Source organism: Schistocerca cancellata, chromosome 8, assembly GCF_023864275.1.
Source record: "Schistocerca cancellata isolate TAMUIC-IGC-003103 chromosome 8, iqSchCanc2.1, whole genome shotgun sequence".
NCBI lineage: Eukaryota > Metazoa > Arthropoda > Insecta > Orthoptera > Acrididae > Schistocerca > Schistocerca cancellata.
The window spans coordinates 34,613,403-34,633,142 of NC_064633.1; the positions used below are offsets into that span (position 1 = coordinate 34,613,403).

The window sequence follows — 19,740 nt, forward strand, 5'->3', positions numbered from 1 at the left end:
AGTTCTTGTTGAGGCGCATCGAGTCCTGTTAGCCAGTAGTTACTATAATGTAAAACACGTCGTAAGAGCCCTCAGCTCTCCTACCTGCTGTATAAGTTGTAGAATGCGGAAGGCAGGGGGGGGGGGGGGGGGTATTGGGGGACCTTTCCTCGAGCTCTTGACAGAGGGCGCAGTTTGGAGGACACACGGGCAGCGTGCGGGCCGCGCGCGCCGATAAGCCGGCCGGCCAGTGCTCGCTCCAGCGCCGGCATTCTTTGCCGTTTTGGCCGCTGGGGAGGGGAGGGGAGGGGGGCGTTCATTTGCGCGCCATCGACCGGGCCAAATGTCAGCCGGCGCGCCGCTCGCGGCTAATGAGAGAGCCGCCGCTCTGGCGTTTAGCCCGCTGCCGCTGTATCAAGACCCTCAGCCCCCGGTCTATTGCCGGCTCTCTGGCCCTCTCGCCGCCAGCCCGCCTGCCGACTCGAAAAGCGCACAGGACGGGTCTCGTAACTGGAACTGCACTACTCAGCCCCCCTCACTCACTATCAATATGTGACGAAGGCGAGCTGCAAACTGTCTCTACCAAACAAATGGCGTTCACGCCTGTCTACATGCAGGCCAAGTGTTCCGAGCTATTCATTGGAGCCCATTAAACCATTTTATTATGCTATTTGACTATCGCTTACCAATTCAGTAAATACGAGGCCTGTTCGCAAAGTAAGGTCCGATCGATCATGGAATGGAAACCACGGTGAAAATCTACACCTTCCAGCTGCCTATCTACACAGTCACCACATTTGTCATAGTGTGTCACCAACTTTCCACAAACGGAAACTAAATAATTGACTACCACAGGTACCTGTTTTAGCCCCACCACTATTCAATTTGTACATTAATCATTTACCAACCACAATATCAACTAAATTCATCCATGCTGATGACATCGCACTGGTAGCACAGAGCAGTAATTTCGAAGATGGTGAACGAATTCTTACGGAGGATCTGGAGAAGATGACAACTTTCCTTAAGACCTGTAGATTGATCCCAAACACATCAAAAACTGAAGTCTCTTGTTTTCATCTAGCGAATCCTGCTGCAAACTACAAACCAAGAGTCCTTCTTGAAATGTCCCCTTAGAACAATTGTACACGACTGTGCTTAAACTGACACACAATATTTTTAGCGCAACGCAATCTGACTATCAAAGATCCCTGCAAAAGAATGGCCCCGAGTAACATTAAACTATACCTTTCAGATATCACTTACCTCACAAAAATCTTCATTACTCGAACTACTGCAATACAGCGAGCGCCACTACTGCCAGCTAAATAAAAGATTCAAACTACGGAAGGCACTAACTACTGATAGGGATAGTTAGCAAATGAAAGATATTAATAGAGAACAAACAATGTATTTACCTTAATAGTCATAATATATATAGCAGTTCATGACAAATTACAAAACTCCGCCATCTCTCTCCCCACAACCACCACTGCTGGCGGCTCACCTCCAACTGCCCAAAGCTATGCGCTGTTAACATCCAGCTGCCGCTGCGCAACACTACAATGGCAGACAACAATGCAAACTAGCACACAGAGCGCTACGTAACATTGCCAATAAGAAAACATAAACAGCCTACTTACATAGCCCCCATGCTCCCCACAAAAAATTTAAAAAATTTTTTTGGGCAGTGGCCAATACAGATTTGATAAAATTTTTCATAACTACAATAACAAAGAAATCAAATGCACACACTTATTGATACAATGTTGGTCAAAAGCTAAAATTTTCTCACAGTCCATAAAGATAATCCTGATCATTCATCATAATAGGAATTACTTTTTTTTTTCACAAAGTCTCATTAGTAAAAGAAATTGCACACAGATGTAGTGGATTTCCATGCAGTCTTGAAGAAGTAGTGTTGTCCTTCCAACGGAAAGACAGTGTTGACTCTTGACATGCTGACAGGTAATGGGCCACAACAGAGCAAACCCACAGCAGAGTCATTCGACGTTTTGAAGAAGATTGGTAGGTATGTCATCACAGAGTAGACCCACTGTAGTCCTGGTAGAGATTACGGTATTGGTAGGCCACCAGAGGTGCAGACCCACTGCAGTCCTTGTAGAGACGGCCAGCAGCCATCTGTTGCGACTGTGCAGGTGCACAATCACCATCGAAGAGTCTTGCAGAGAAGATAGCAAGTCCATAAACCACCACTTGTGCACTCACAAAGTTTGTGGAATTGTCCTTAGAACCAGCAATGCTGTTATCCAGTCCTTGCTGAATTATTAACACACGTGCAAACACTATCAGTCCCTACTTCTCACATATTGTGCATTACTATGACCAACAGAAAAGTGTGCAGTGAAATGTAGCTTACAAGTTACTTAATTAGATGAACTGGTGTCAATTACAATTTTATAACATTAGAATACAATTACAAAGGTACAAAATACGTCATTAAAGAACATAACAATACAGATAACATTTGTAGTACAGGCTTTACAACAGAATAGAAATAGACATATACATCAGTGTTACAGGAAATATGACATGAGTACATACATAAAAGATCAGAATAACTTGCGAAACATCAACTTCACACATGAGCATTAAAACAAAACAGAACAGATTAATAATGTCTAAACATCTTTACAAGGTAAATAACATATTATTAATGCAAATTATATTTGAGGATAACAGTATTCCTCATCATAGTGAATGTAGCGTAGTATTAGAAGAAAAAATTCTGTGAAACTACACAGAGACAAGAAGAAAACAAATACACTAGGGTACACAAACACATAGTGGGATAATACAAAAGGAAAGGACAGGGTTTGTTTTACTGCAGTATTTGGTAAACAAAACTTTCTTTGCTTCTTGGAGATCTCCCTAAATTCATCATTATTCCCAAAAAGTCCTATCTATACCTCCTTCCTGTATTCTATTCATATCTCTTTCAAAATAAGTATTTCTGATTGTACAATACTCATTTTGGCCCAAATCTTTTTCATATAACTTCTCAATGCATTCTTTCCCTACTGTCTATAGTCAGTTTCTTATATAGCCTACCCTTCTTAAGCTAAATCTACTGAGCTCAGATGCTAAACTAAGGGACGAGGCAATGCAGCAGCATAAAACAATTAACGCAAACAGCAATAAAAAAATGCAGATTTGCGAAGCAAGCAGCATTATAGAAATTAGCAAAGCAATTGCAATATTACAACTAATATAAGGCAAGGTGCAGCAAACAAGAAAAATGAAACAGTAGTAAAACTGGCTTAACAGCGTAATACAACGTCAAATTCAGTAACATTATGCCTGGCAAACAGCAGCAGCAAATGAAATAACTTACATGTAAACATGACATAGCTCAAGCAGAAAAAAACATTACACTAAAGACAACAGTGCAGACAAGGTAAATGTATATTCACATCTTAATGTCTATGTAATTAAAGTGGTGCACCACAAATTATTCTACAAAAAATTACCAAGTACTTGAAAAGAAAATTATATATGCAGTTATTGTTATCAGTCCCTTCTTATTGTTCTTTCCATTCCAAAAGCTCCTTTTTCGAAGAATGTGGATCATAAAATAATTATTTAATAGATCAGTTGACAGAAAGTGTTCACATTAGCAAATGCATCTAAGTTTATTTTATAAAACTAATGCTGCAACACAGCTGGAAAACAGGTATCAAATGAAATAAGCAATTACGCAAACCAAAGCATAAAAACATCATTCAATAGCTATGTGGCATTTCGTAAGTCAGTAGCTCTCAACTCTCGTAGAAAGACACTTGTCATAATCAGGTGTGCAGATGTACGAATATTTCCCATCAATTCATAAGCATTTCAGTAATTAGCAGAAAGTACGAGTAATCATATGTTTTCAAGTAATGAGCGTGTAATATTTGCGATGCTTTCTACAAAGGAATGTCAATAGCGAGGTTAATGGTCTCTTTTTTTTTTTCTCCACCTCTGTCTCTGAAAGGCGCACACACTAATGGCTTTCTTTTGTCAGACGACTACCTCTCAGCTGGGCGCCCAAAACGCATTATGTGCAGGTGGTCACTTACCTTTCTTACTGAAATATTTACGACAGCAGTTTCTGCTACAGTGGCATTCTCATATAAAAAATTTCACAGGTCAAGAATTAGCGTTACAAATGTGTAGAAACAAAATCCTATTGATATAACAGTGTCCAAAAACCTTTCGTCGGCATTGTAATACATTCACACATTTACATACATTTCATAACTCTTAAAGTACGTTTCTTGGTTTCCAACATCTTTTTCATAAATCAGAGTCCCTAACCACTATTCATTACTCCGTACCTTACTACACATATACATATTCGTCGACACTTTTTCAATATTTCATCTTAATACATATGTAGCATAATCAAATTCCTCATATAACATCGGCTTATTGATCATAAACATACCGCAACAGCGTAATACACATCGTCGTCGTAAAAATAACATCATAACACCTCAGTCAAATCTCAAAAACGTCATAGCTTTCTGCAATAATTTCAAAACCTAAAGAAAATTCTCTGCTCATTTCAGTAGTGTCTTCTACCTCAAACGTACTTTAAAAATCATGATCTCATACCAAATACATCATTCAAAGCTCTCATAGTATCACAATGGTTCCGAAAAAATATGAAGAGTTCACACAGTACAGACAAAATACAATTTCATAAGTGTGAAGTTACCCAACTGTGTAATTGTGTAAACATCTGTCAAGGACGTAGTAAAAAAGTTTATCTCTCAGTTAAATGATCAGGTAGCTGTGTAATTTATGTGTTAGAGGAATATGGTACCGATGTGTAAAGTTGTATAAGCAAATACCATATTAGCTAGGGCTCCTTGTGCTTGCCAAACACATGGTACACAAAGTAGGCGTGTACCCCCCTGAGGATTAATGTAATTATACCCTCAGGTGTTACAGATTACAGCAATGGAATGAAATGTATCACGGACAACTTTCTTTGTAATTCAAAAATCTTTAAAAATAAATGTGTTAAGTACAAAATTAATCACTCAAATACGTGTCCTGTAGCGCTAAATGTGCGTCTTGCTGTAAGATAATCTCTGTGGAAGTGTCGTAGTTATCGTCCTCCGAAAGCTAAGTTCTGCAGAAGTCAATGTACTTACCTCATGATAAACAAAAGTGAAATGCTTTGCGTATAGATATCTTAGTTATTACGCTTATTGTTGTGATGATGAAAGTACTGTGCTGTAACGTATTGTTGTGCTACAGAAAAGGCTGTCTCCTTGTAGCTATACCACAAAAGTTACTACTAAAACATGTTTTACTTTCCAGAATAATTCAGAAAAACAGTGCAGATATAAAACAGAAACACCGCAAAAGCAACATTGTAAATTGTCACTCGTTAGTAGTGTCGTGATAAAATCGTGTATCTGTCACATAAACTAACTACTGTCTCATCCGGTATCTCACAGAAAGTACTTCAAATCCAGAATCCACTCTCAAGCAAACCAAAATGTTGCATGAAAATCTCATTAGCAGTGCCGGTGTATGTTCCAAGTATGTGAGCCTCATAGTCGTTACGCGATCGTGCAACTAACAAGCAAGAATGTACACACACAGTAACACTGTGTCCTCTGTTCACTATCACAATGCAGTGGTAATTACTGTCTAAATATGTACCCTAGGTTCTAGACTGGATAGTTAACTTCAAAACATAGTTGCATGATAACAGTTTCTAAGTGTGACAATGCATACTAGAAATGTGAAGCGAAACGTTTTATGGCAAAGACAAAGTTAAAAAGCAGATTATTTTTCAATAAACGGTTTTACATGTGAAATGTGGTCTAAACCTTTACTCTTCCTAGTGCGCAGAGTTTCAACCTCAACGCAATTATCATGTGGTATACGTCGGATTCTGTAAGGTCCATTGTAAACTAGAAAGAATTTGTGACTCAAGTGTTTCTTCTTATGTGACAATGAATGAGCTTTAATGAGAACTTTCTGACCAATATACAATTTCTTTGCATTTGCTTTACCGTGTAGTTTTCTCGTTTTGTCTGCTGCAGATTTTATATTTTTAAGAGCCAAATCAATTATGTCTTTGTGTCGAAGTTTACGTGTATTCGGGAAAGGTACAAGCTCTCTGATTCTGTTCGGTGGCTCTTCATTCTTCAGTACAAGAGTAGGTGGTAAAGCAGTGGAGTCATGAGGCATTTCATTCAGCACGTTTTGAAATAAGTGTAAATATCTGTCCCAATGCTGATGCTTTCTGTGACAATAAAGTCTGCAAAGCTTATTGATTTCTTTCATAATCCGTTCGGAGGGGTTACAATGTGGTGAATACAATGAAATAAAAACAGGTTTGATTTTATGATTCCGAAGCATGCGTGACCAAACAGCAGATCTGAATTGCGGTCCGTTATCTGAAATGACTTTAGCAACGTGGCCAACTTCACGTAAGAAATTTTTAACAAAGGCGTTGGATACAGACCGTCCAGTGGCTTTACGTAACGGAGTGAAAGAAACAAATTTTGAAGTAAGTTCAACAGCGACTAGAATGTACGAAAATCCATTCGATGTTCTGACAAGGGGTCCCAAGAGATCAACAGCAGCAAATTCTTTTAATTTAGAAGGAATGATAGGAAACAGCGGAGCACGATGTGAGACAGTAGATGGTTTCACCTTTTGACAAAGTTTACAAATAGACAAGACTCTTCGAATTCTCTTTTCCATATTGTTAAAATAACAAGTCGTTCGAAGAATATGATAACATTTTCGTGGACCAAAATGTGCGTAGCTGAAATGAATGTACCAAATGAGCTTATTAACAAAATCGTCTGGAATGCAAAGTACCCATAGCTTGTCATCAACAGTGCAGCGTTTGAACAGTATGTTGTTTCTAACCAGGTAATAATGCCGAATCTGAGTGTGTGTCTTTTCATGCCATTTACTTTTGATGTCTTTCCAAATCGGATATTTATCTTGTTTATGAGCAATGTCCTTTAAAGATGTGGTGATGAAGTTTTCAAAGGCGACTTTCTGAATGTAAAGAATACTGAAATTTTTCTCAAGGTTGCCTTCTGTGTTACTTTTCTCAAGCCCAGCCGGTGCGCGTGACAGCGCGTCCGCAACAATGTTCTCCTTGCCGGGAATGTAGACTATTGTGAAGCGGAATTCTTGCAGAAACAATGCCCAACGTTTTAACCTGTCATGATTTAATTTTGAAGACATAAGAAATTGTAATGCATGAATATCACTGTATACTTTTACGTGCTTACCAGAAAGAAAGAAACGGAATTTGTTAAACGCCCAAACGATAGCTAAAGCTTCTAATTCAGTAATGGAATAATTTTTTTCAGATTTTGTTAGCACTCGGCTAGCAAAAGCAATGGTTTTCTGAACAGTAGTGTCATTTTCTGTGGCTTCTTGAAATAAATGGGCACCAAGACCGACTTTAGAAGAATCCGTGCTAAGGCAGAAATCTTGTGACAGATCTGGATGAGCTAGTATTGGCGCGTTAAGTAGCGATTCTTTCAAAGAATTGAATTCCAACTGTGCTTGTTCGTCCCAGTTCCAAATAGTATTTTTTCCAGTGAGAGAACAAAGTTTTGGTGTAACAAGAATTTGCATATTCAGAAAACGACGGTAAAAATTTACGAGACCTAGAAAACTGCGGACTTGTTTTTTTGTGGATGGAACTGGAATGGCTCTGATTGCTTCTAACTTTTCAGGATCCGGCTGAATGCCTTCAGAAGAAATAATATGTCCCAAAAACTTCACCTTTGACCTACCGAATTCAGACTTTTCCAAGTTAACTGTAATTCCAGATTCTGCAAAAATACGTAACACGCTGTTGAGGATGCGATTGTGTTGTTCCCATGAGGCTTCTGATATCAGAATATCGTCCACATATAAGGTGATGTGACGTTTTAAGAACTCAGGTAATAGGGAATTTAGCCCGCGAATGAATGCTGCCGAAGAAATGTTCAAACCAAGAGGAAGTTTCCGAAACTGATAACAAACGCCGAAACAAAGGAAAGCTGTGTATTTCCTACATTCTGGATGAAGTTCGATCTGATAAAAGCTGGATCTGAGATCAATGGAAGACAACACTTTTACACCATTAAAATTTTGAAGAAGTTCTTCCATCGTCTGCGGCCTGTCTGTTTCAGGAATAATGTTAGTATTGATTTGTCTCGAATCTAAGACAAGCCTGATCGATCCATTTTTCTTCTCAACAACATGTAACGGATTGTTGTATGAGCTTACTGCAGGCTCAATAATGCCCTCGTCAAGCATAGATTGTATTTCTGTTCTAACACGGTCCCTATAATGTGCTGGAATTACGTATGGTCTAACACAAAATTTAGTATGCTCACGAACACGAAATTGGTATTGAAATCCCTTGATTGTTCCTGTTTTGTGAGTAAAAACTGTGGAATGTGCTTGTAAAATCTCAAAAAGGTCCTGCCTATCAGTGTCATTACAATTCTCAATTGTTTGAATTTTATTCTGAATTAACTCATTGGTTTCAAATATGCCGTCGATATCATCCCTGTCAGCACTTGCAGAGTGATTGTTAGTGTCTAGTTCCGTAGAAAATTCCGAACTGTTGTCTAACAGAACGTAAAGCCGATTAATTTCCTCATCATGGTTTGAGTGCCAGTCTTCAAATTTCAAAGCTATTGACTTACTTTCTTTCTCTAAACTTATTTCAGCATCGTGAAAGCTTAAGATTGCTTTGTATTCATTCAAAAAGTCTACTCCCAGTATAATTTCCGTCGACAATAATGTAACAATAAGAAACTTCATAGAGAAGCTGTGGCTTTGGCAAAAGAATTCTAAATTGGTTTGCTGGCGTACATCTACACTTTTTCCAATGATTGCACCTTGTAATTTAATCTTACGTATCGGAAGTGTGGGGCAACCATTCGATTTGTTGCATTTGCTAAAAGCTGTTTCACTAATTACTGAAATGGGACTGCCAGAGTCAAGTACTGCCGTAAATTTTACGTCATTTACAGTAATGTGAATCACAGGATATGCAATGTTGTTATGTTTTACGTCATGTTCCTGGAGTAAGATGTCCCTAATGTCTTCCATTTTTACGTAATTACTAGCTACGGCAGCTGTGTCGTCAGTTTCATAAGTACGTTTTGTGGCTGCCAGCGGTGTGAGTCATTGCCTATTGTCTCTTTGTTGGCGCGCGTCGTTATTGGGATTTGGAGACCTAACTTCTACAAATTCCCTGTGACGAGAGGGCTCTGCTCTGTTTGAATCCCGCCAGTTCTGATGCAATTCAGGTCTGTCGTTACGAACATATCGTCTGTCGTCATGTCGATAGATTCCATAGTTTCTTTCTAGGCGGTCACGTGGTGGAGAATTTCTCCCTGAATCGTAACTGTGCGCTGGACCATTGCGTCTACAGTTATTCTGTCTCCCTTGATAATAATTATTTTGGTTCCCATATTGTCTGTTTCTCTGATTGTCTCTGTGATAGTCATTACCGCGGAGAGGTGATCTTTCTCTGTAACTATTACTCTGCCAGTGGTTGTCATACGGGTGGTGTCTGTTTTGGTCACGATTTACGTTGTAAGAATAGGCTTGTCGTGGCCATTTATTGTTTCTGTCGTCACGGAATTGTGACAGTTGTGACCTGTAGTGATTGTTTTCCTGTTTTCGCATCCCGCGACTGTCTGTGTTAATTTCTAATTCTTGTAAGAGTCCCTGAAAAGCTTCAATGTCGTCTTTGCAACGTCCTGCCAAAATAATATGCCGTAAATGTTCAGGTAATTTGATTAAGCAAATGCAGATGAGTTCTGAGGGGCTGTATGGGTTTGACAGGTACTGATTCTTGTGCAAAAAATTTGACAAGACTGGAAAATTCAGATTGTCAAAGTGTTTCATCATCATGATGCTATGTTTTACTCGGTCTTGTGTAGCTTGTGACCAATATGCTGAGAGGAACGCATGGTAAAATTCTCCTTCACTGTGACAATCGTGAATGACCGATCGCATTCTTACAGCTGGTTCATTCTCCAAGTAGCCACACATAAATTCTAACCTGTGCTCCAATGACCAGTTGGGAGGAAAACAATGAGAGAATTGATGGAGCCACGCTTGTGGAAGAATGTCGTTGGCAGAATTCTTAAAAGTTTTGAATTTACGTGTAGTAATGAACAGCTTATAGTCAAAATCAGCGTGTCGGCAAGTCGCATATCGGTCATTGGTTCGTCGTGTCGGCGGTTCCATCTCAAAATTCGGTGTACCTTGCCAATTTCTTTCATAATTTCCAAAGTGCCCTGAGTTATTATTTTGTGGCTGTTCCGTATTTCTATGTCCCTCTTCCCGTATTGGAGCGCGAGTGGCCTCTGAAATACGTAATTCTTGTATTACCTGTGTCAGCTGATCTTGTACTTCCCGGATTTCTCTTTGGTGTTGCGTATTAATTTGATTCTGATGTTGTTTGAATTTCCTAATTTGTTCGCACTGTTCTGTGTCAGTGATGGCTACAGGTCTTGTGTCATTCAGATCATCATCTACCTTTGCAGATAAGTTAGTGAACTGATCCGAAAGTTCAGCTACTTTCTCCGATAGTGTACTTATTTCCTCAGTGTGTTTTTCTGAACCAAGTTTCAGAGTGTCCATTTGAGTTGAAATCGTATCTACTGTGTCCTTTAAGTTTTCCTGAGTTTTTGCAAGTTGCGTAAGCGAATCGGTAGATGCAACTGAGTCAATTTTAGCCCACAAGATCTCATGATTTTCATGAACAATGGTTTGCAGTTCTTTTATGGCTGCTTCGTGATTCTGTAATGCATTTTCATGCCGCGAAAAAATAGGTTGAAAATACTCACAAATTTGTGTTTTTACGTCATTTCAGACTTTTTGACATTTCGATTCAATGTTATGTAATTCAGTAGTTAAATCTTCACATGTTTGTTCAAGTGTGGTGTCTAACTTTTGAAGATTTTGTTCCATTGTGTCTAACTTTTTAAGATTTTGTTCCACTGTGTCTAACTTTTTAAGATTTTGTTCCATTGTGTCTAACTTTTGAAGCTTTTGCTGTGTTTGTCTCTGATTTTGTTCCATTGTGTCTAACTTTTGAAGATTTTGTCCCATTTGTCTCTGATTTTGTTCCATTTGTTGCATTAATTGCAATAGTAATGTATTAGTGTCTGGAATCTGTTTCTCTATGCTTTTTGGCAGTGCATTTTCACCGGCAACATTCACATTTTGACAAGCAGAAAATGTGTCTTGACTCATTTGAGAAAACGGTGAGGACCCAAAACCGAAGTCTACAGTATTTGCAGTATTGTGTTCTGTCATTTCGGATTCCTGAGGCGAGCTGTTGCCGACCGATCGATCGATAATGCTTCCCTGTTCACTACCTGTTTCACTGTCTACACCATTATTTGCCGACCGCTCCATTTCCCTATGCACAGTTACCAAATTACTACTTCGAATGTCTGTTAATTCACTACAAAGTGGTGCTGATAAGCTACGCTCGTAGTCACTATTATTTCTCAGTTTACTTTGGAGCCTAGTGTTACGTTTTTCACACGCCATTATTGTCACAATATTTCACACGATAACACAGAAAAGCACAATTTGAATAGCAAAAATAAGAGAACACATAACATAGCACTGAAAATAATATGTAGTCAATTGCAAGCGCAGCTGCGAAATACTTGGTGCAAATCTACATGCATGCCACAACTGTTTTACTGTACAACAATGAAAAACTACAACTACAAAGGAAATTCTCTCTATAATTACGCGCTAGCAATAAACAAAAGCTACACTAATTACACAATCTACAAGAAAAAAATCCGAAGATTCCAGTGAGATATCCTTGGTTAAGGGTCGACATATGAAACGTCCCCTTAGAACAATTGTACACGACTGTGCTTAAACTGACACACAATATTTTTAGCGCAACGCAATCTGACTATCAAAGATCCCTGCAAAAGAATGGCCCTGAGTAACATTAAACTATACCTTTCAGAAATCACTTACCTCACAAAAATCTTCATTACTCGAACTACTGCAATACAGCGAGCCACTGGTTACCTGTACTGAGTCACATCCCTCCACCTCACTTAAGGCGGAAACAAGCTCTACTGAGGGAGGCCAAGAAAATCTCTGCGTCACCCTCTCTACCACTGCACCTGGAATTCTGTCATCCGCCACAGCAACGACTGCGATCAAGAAAACCAGCTAAATAAAAGATTCAAACTACGGAAGGCACTAACTACTGATAGGGATAGTTAGCAAATGAAAGATATTAATAGAGAACAAACAATGTATTTACCTTAATAGTCATAATATATATAGCAGTTCATGACAAATTACAAAATTCCGCCATCTCTCTCCCCACATCCACCACTGCTGGCGGCTCACCTCCAACTGCCCAACGCTGTGCGCTGTTATCATCCAGCTGCCGCTGCGCAACACTACAATGGCAGACAACAATGCAAACTAGCACACAGAGCGCTACGTAACGTTGCCAATAAGAAAACATAAACAGCCTACTTACATGCTCAATGGACAAACGTTGAGGTACAATACTTTCCCAAAATATCTCGGAATCACTCTAGATAGAACCCTGAGCTACAACGAGCACATCACCGAGCTTTCTCATAAAGTTGCTGCAAGGAACAACATACTACATAAGCTCAGTTGTACAACATGGGGAACCTCTGCTGACTGTCTGCGTTTAACTGACATCAGTCTTGTGTACTCTGCTGCCGAGTACTGTGCACCTGTCTGGTTGTAAAGTGTACATGTGAAGGAGGTAGACACAAAACTTAACGACACGATGCGCTGTATTACTGGTTCCATCAAATCAATCCCATGCCACTGGTTACCTGTACTGAGTCACATCCCTCCCTCACTTAAGGCGGAAACAAGCTCTACTGAGGGAGGCCAAGAAAATCTCTGCGTCACCCTCTCTACCACTGCACCTGGAATTCTGTCATCCGCCACAGCAACGACTGCGATCAAGAAGACCAGCAAGTGTTACTGCAGCACAACTCATTGCGGATGGTTTTGATCTAAATGAAAGCTGGAAGCATGAATGGACAACAAAAACATTGGGAACAAGAGCCCATCACATTGATCCCACAAAGAAGCCAAAAGGTTTTGACCTACCGAGGAACCTCTGGTGCCGCCTCAACAGGTTAAGGACTGGCCAGTTCACCAATGTGTGGATGTAATCAAGAAGAGCAGACAACTGAACATTTAGTCCAACGCTGTCCACTTCATTCATACCCTGGAATTCCCGACGACTTGTTCACTCACACACCCAGCTTAATTAATTGGTTGAAAAACACGGACTTTAAGGTTTAATCTTGTCTTATATCATATGTATATTGTATAAAATCACTTGCCTTGTATCAACTGTATATTGTATAAAATCACTATACGATTAAATAAATAAAATCAACTTTCCACCACCCTGTGCTTTCCGCCAATTGCCTACTTTCGTCTGCGACATACTGTCTGTTCCAAATTGTTGTCCTCATACAGTTTCACATGAGCGAAGGCATCGTTGTAGCAGGACAGAATACCGTAACATCCAAATCCACAAAAACTAAACGCAAAATACACTTCTGGAAATGGAAAAAAGAACACATTGACACCGGTGTGTCAGACCCACCATACTTGCTCCGGACACTGCGAGAGGGCCGTACAAGCAATGATCACACGCACGGCACAGCGGACACACCAGGAACCGCGGTGTTGGCCGTCGAATGGCGCTAGCTGCGCAGCATTTGTGCACCGCCGCCGTCAGTGTCAGCCAGTTTGCCGTGGCATACGGAGCTCCATCGCAGTCTTTAACACTGGTAGCATGCCGAGACAGCGTGGACGTGAACCGTATGTGCAGCTGACGGACTTTGAGCGAGGGCGTATAGTGGGCATGTGGGAGGCCGGGTGGACGTACCGCCGAATTGCTCAACACGTGGGGCGTGAGGTCTCCACAGTACATCGATGTTGTCGCCAGTGGTCGGCGGAAGGTGCACGTGCCCGTCGACTGGGAGCGGACCGCAGCGACGCACGGATGCACGCCAAGACCGTAGGATCCTACGCAGTGCCGTAGGGGACCGCACCGCCACTTCCCAGCAAATTAGGGACACTGTTGCTCCTGGGGTATCGGCGAGGACCATTCGCAACCGTCTCCATGAAGCTGGGCTACGGTCCCGCACACCGTTAGGCCGTCTTCCGCTCACGTCCCAACATCGTGCAGCCCGCCTCCAGTGGTGTCGCGACAGGCGTGAATGGAGGGACGAATGGAGACGTGTCGTCTCCAGCGATGAGAGTCGCTTCTGCCTTGGTGCCAATGATGGTCGTATGCGTGTTTGGCGCCGTGCAGGTGAGCGCCACAATCAGGACTGCATACGACCGAGGCACACAGGGCCAACACCCGGCATCATGGTGTGGGGAGCGATCTCCTACACTGGCCGTACACCACTGGTGATCGTCGAGGGGATGCTGAATAGTGCACGGTACATCCAAACCGTCATCGAACCCATCGTTCTACCATTCCTAGACCGGCAAGGGAACTTGCTGTTCCAACAGGACAATGCACGTCCGCATGTATCCCGTGCCACCCAACGTGCTCTAGAAGGTGTAAGTCAACTACCCTGGCCAGCAAGATCTCCGGATCTGTCCCCCATTGAGCATGTTTGGGACTGGATGAAGCGTCGTCTCACGCGGTCTGCACGTCAAGCACGAACGCTGGTCCAACTGAGGCGCCAGGTGGAAATGGCATGGCAAGCCGTTCCACAGGACTACATCCAGCATCTCTACGATCGTCTCCATGGGAGAATAGCAGCCTGCGTTGCTGCGAAAGGTGGATATGCACTGTACTAGTGCCGACATTGTGCATGCTCTGTTGCCTGTGTCTATGAGCCTGTGGTTCTGTCAGTGTGATCATGTGATGTATCTGACCCCAGGAATGTGTCAATAAAGTTTCCCCTTCCTGGGACAATGAATTCACGGTGTTCTTATTTCAATTTCCAGGAGTGTATATCTATTTAAAGAAGCAGTTAAAAATGCACAGGTCGTCTTCCTAGGAGACAGTGTCCATTCCTTCTACTCTGGAAACCCTGATTTAGGTTTTCCGTGATTTCCCAAAATCGCTTAAGGCCGATGCCGGAATGATTCCCTTGAAAGGACACGGCCGATTCCCCATCCTCCCCTAATCCGGGCTTGTGCTCCGTCTCTAACGACCTCGTTGTCGACTGGACCTCCAATTTGACTATGTAAGCCTAGAGCACCTGTGGTTTAAATTCAAAGGAATATACGCCAAATAAATTAATAAAGACTGGTACTGATGCCCCGTGGTACACAAAACAGTTCGGAACACGCTTTTGGAATCAACGAAAAAAAGCAATTCCAAATTTAAAGAATGCAAAATTCCAAGATGTTTGATGCCATTCAACTGGCTCGGAAAGCCCATATTTCTGCTCCCAAGAGCTGGCCTGCTGCCAAACATGCCGGTTGTGAGCGGTGCCTGCCGCTTCAGGCCGTGTGATGTTTCGCCTTGCTCCTTCCTGGCGAAAAATCGGTTTACGGTGAAACAGTGAAAGCAGTTGCTGCAGTGTAGTAAACACCTACAGCCGTCCTTACTACGATGTCATTTATTAAATGGCACCACTTTCGGTGCTCTACTGCACCATCTTCAGGCCTTAGCTGACGCTGAGGGGATAGTTGATGGTTGGAAAGACAACATCGCTATTACAAGTAGTTGTAGATGTTGGCCTCTGATGAATCGTGTATACGGATGTTTTTAACCCCCACAGCGTCAGCTAACGCCTGAAGGTGGTAGACTGGAGCACCGAGACTGGTAGCCATATAATAAATGACTTCGTAAGGGCGGCTATAGGCATTCCACTTTATTGCACAAGTGAACGGCCGAAGTCCCTCAGACCTTCAATCATAATTGCTGTAAGTACTGCGGTAAGAAAACGAACATCAGTAGCTTGATATTACTATTCATGAGCGAGGACGAAACACCACAGACCTTCCGCTACTGCTTGGTGATATGATCCTGCACAACACAATGAAACGGTCGCTTTTGTGAAACGCCGTACTTTTCTTCCATTGCGATCCAGAAGTCCGAAATTTGGCTCAGAGGTGCCTTCCTCTGTAACAGTGCAAAAGCGGGCGCTCTACGACATCATCTTCGAGGTCGACAACGTATGAAACTGCAAGACGACTACAGAAGTTCACGTAAGGGGTGAAGTGGTGTTAATGTCACTTTGGCACCAAATTTCACCACAATTTCGCCCAAGCTACCGTGTACGTGTCACACGATGGCAAGGTCGTCACAGCCCCTCTTTTGATCCTCTACGATGGAGGTCAGAACCGCAACGCCCAGCGGTCGGATCCACGCAATTTTCTTTTGGGTGAACAAGGAGAACATTTGAGATATATCGCTGCTCAGAATCGACACTAGAAGGCCTCGGGGTCTGGCATAAAGACGTCAATGAAACCACCCCTTTCCTCGGAGCGTTGATTTCCACACATCTGGTTGAAAACGACAGTTCACAGTGTGGTGAACAACGAGACAACGGTTCTTGACGTTCCAGGCCTTCTCCAGGGACATAGTGAGACTGCAACCACATTGAATGTCATCTGACCCCTTGGACTGTAGCACGACCGCAAATTTTGCTCTGGTATACAGGCTGGGACCACTAGGAACCGTTCAAAGCCATTCGACGAATTTCAACGTGATCCGAAGCAGTAGAGGCTGTTCACGTTTTTTCAGCCCTTGTCTTTTATGCTATCCTGTAACCTGATCACTTGAGACGGGGTGAAACATTGAAACATGTGGGAATAAAATGGCATAAGGTCCACCTAAGAGCCCACAGTTCGGCAACGCATTCGGTCCCATGCGAGATGGTTTGTTAAGCCATTTAAAAATACGATCTACATCTGTCCAGCTGTTTGGCACTCCGCTGCTGTTCTAGCGTCTGCTTGCGGACATGTGGAGTCTAAGGGCTGTCGGTAGAGTTTCTTCACCTCAGGCGCATATTACGAATCGAAAATACGAGAGATGTTCTGTCCACCGGGGAGATGTTCTGTCCACCGATACGTGTAACTTTTCTGTATGTTTTTCAGTTTTCGCACAGTCCTCTTCTGGTACCCTGGAGATACTTATAAACAATCCTGCATACTAATCTTTAATCTTTTAGATCGGGTTAGAGATGAAGGGCTATCTTTCCTGAGTCATCTGACCTGGACGGGAATAGCATACCTTTTTCAGAATAAGAAAGTGTTGGGCAGTTACAGGAGGGCGATTTTGATGGTACCACGTTACCAGCTCGTGCCTTATCGCTCCAACAGGAGAATCTGTGCGATTCAGTAATGGATATGTTCACATGTTTCCTTTTGACGGACAGTACTGAATTCACTTTCCATGACCGAAATGTGTTAATCAGAATTCTGCTCTAAAAATTAACTGAAAACACTGTTGACCACAATAAAATATTTATTGGCAATGGCAACCGGTTGCGTTAAAAATGAGACCATCTTCTGACCATATATATCAATATGGCATATGGTGACTGTGATGGGACCGGGTTGCGAATCCACAAACGTCATCTGTTAGCAATTGACGTTCACGGATCCATGATACGTGCTCTATTCCCCACCACCGCCTGCCATCATGGTGTAGATTATCTTAACTTGGTCACATTTTCACAGAAACCGGTTGCAATTGCCAATAAATATTTTATTGTGGTCAATCATTTTTTAATACATTTTTAAAATATTCGTTGGAGATCGCTGATATTCTCCACGAGAAATGTTCTACAAAATTAACAGTTCTCTTTATTCTGTTGTTACCTTCAGACACTTCCTCGAGTAATGTTGCCAAAATAATGGTAATTAATGTTCTTCAGAGTAAAATTACTGATTCTGAGGAGTAGACGGTCAGTCATTCATTTGCGGAAAAAGCTGGGGAGAGGACATGTAAGGTTTCCGCCACATGATTTTAAAATAGAAAAAGAAGCGTATAAATGAAATAAAAATAGTAAAATTAAGGATGAAAAATCGAAGTACACTCTAAGACAAAAAAAAAGCAAAGGTTCACGAAGGAATTACGCGAATGGGTCGGAAATCTGTACGTGTGATGTACATGTACAGACAAACAAATTACTAAAATTTTAGAAAAATTGGATAACTTATTCAAGAGAAAAATCTTCACGAATTGGAATTGTCTTAAGTGATGAGTCCCGCTTCCAGCTGGGCTCCAATGAGCAGCGAAGACGTGTCTGGAGATGTCCAGGGCAGCGGTGGGATACCAGCCTGACACTTGTTCGCCATACTGCTTGACAACCGGGAGTGATGGTCTAGGATGTCATAGCAGCACCCCTTTGGTTGTCATCCGCAGCACCCTTAGATCACAGTGGTACGTCGACGATATTCTACGCCTCGTTTTGCACGGAAAGCCATCCTGGGTTTACATTCCACCACCATAATGCCCCTCCGCTAGAGGTGGATCAACGAGTTATTGACTTGCTCAATTTGTGAAGCTCTTTCCCTTGAATAAACCAACTAATTTTGCTGAGATTGTAACAATTTGTTTTTCCGCAGATATACATCTCATCTACCCGATTTCCGTCGCAATCGGATATTTCCTTCATCGTGCGTCTTTCTGCTTTAGAGTGGATACTAGTCATGAGTGAATATTATTTTGCTGGTAACCAGTAGATACAATAGATTGTTCCAGCATCACATGACAGGCGGAAAAGTGCCTTAGAATTTGATCAGTCTTGTACCTTTTAATGCTTTTGCTCATGTGTATTATTTAGTTTCTTTTATATGAGGGTCGTTCAATAAGTAATGCCCCACATTTTTTTTCTCAGAGCATATTTGTTATTAAGAATCAGAATTTGGTGACAGCATACATCAACTTGTCTTGTCCATATCCTATTTTTCTATGTAGTCTCGTTCTACGGCCTAACGCCAACTTTGTGGATGATCATCTATTTCCTTCTGTTAAAAGCTCTTGCTTGCCCTGTAGGCGTACCGGTAGCCATGTTTTCACTGCATGACTGACACTCTCGTCATCTTCGAAGTGTGATCCCCACAGAGAATCTTTAAGCGGCCCAAAGAGATGGAAATCCGAGGATGCCAGGTCTGGACTGTAGGGTGGATGAGGCTTGAGCAACTGTTTGAAGCCGGCCGGTGTGACCGAGCGGTTCTAGGCGCTACAGTCTGGAACCGCGAGACGGTTACGGTCGCAGGTTCCAATCCTGCCTCGGGCATGGATGTGTGTGGTGTCCTTAGTTAGGTTTAAGTAGTTCTAAGTTATAGGGGACTGATGACCTCAGAAGTTAAGTCCTATAGTGCTCAGAGCCATTTGAACCTGTTTGACTATTCGAGAGTATCCATCATTTCAGACGCACTTCCAATGCTTACCGAGTTGATACATTTACCCGTCTCCACCAAACGTAACAATTTTTAACATCGTCACTGAATCACCCACTATAAAGAGTGATTACAGGGAATTAGATTAAGAAATGAGACACTTAAAGAAGTAGATGAGTTTTGCTATTCTGATGATGGTCGAAGTAGAGAGGATATAAAACTAGACTGGCAATGGCAAGAAACGTTTTTCTGAAGAAGAGAAATTTGTTAACATCGAGTATAGATTTAAGTGTCAGGAAGACTTTTCTGAAAGTATTTGTGTGGAGTTTAGCGGCGTGTGGAAGTAAATCTTGGACGATACATCATTTAGATGAGGAGAGAATA

The 19,740-nt window shown here is 41.8% G+C and overlaps 1 protein-coding gene across 1 annotated transcript in view; it reads left to right on the forward strand.

Annotated features, from left to right (window-relative positions):
• Positions 1 to 322: 322 nt before the first annotated feature.
• Positions 323 to 19,740, forward strand: part of LOC126095008 (sodium- and chloride-dependent glycine transporter 2-like) — a 584,984-nt gene continuing 565,566 nt past the window's right edge. The window contains exon 1 of the mRNA XM_049909667.1: positions 323 to 485. Within this exon, the coding sequence (XP_049765624.1) occupies positions 323 to 485 (163 nt within the window). The remainder of the gene's footprint in view (positions 486 to 19,740) is intronic.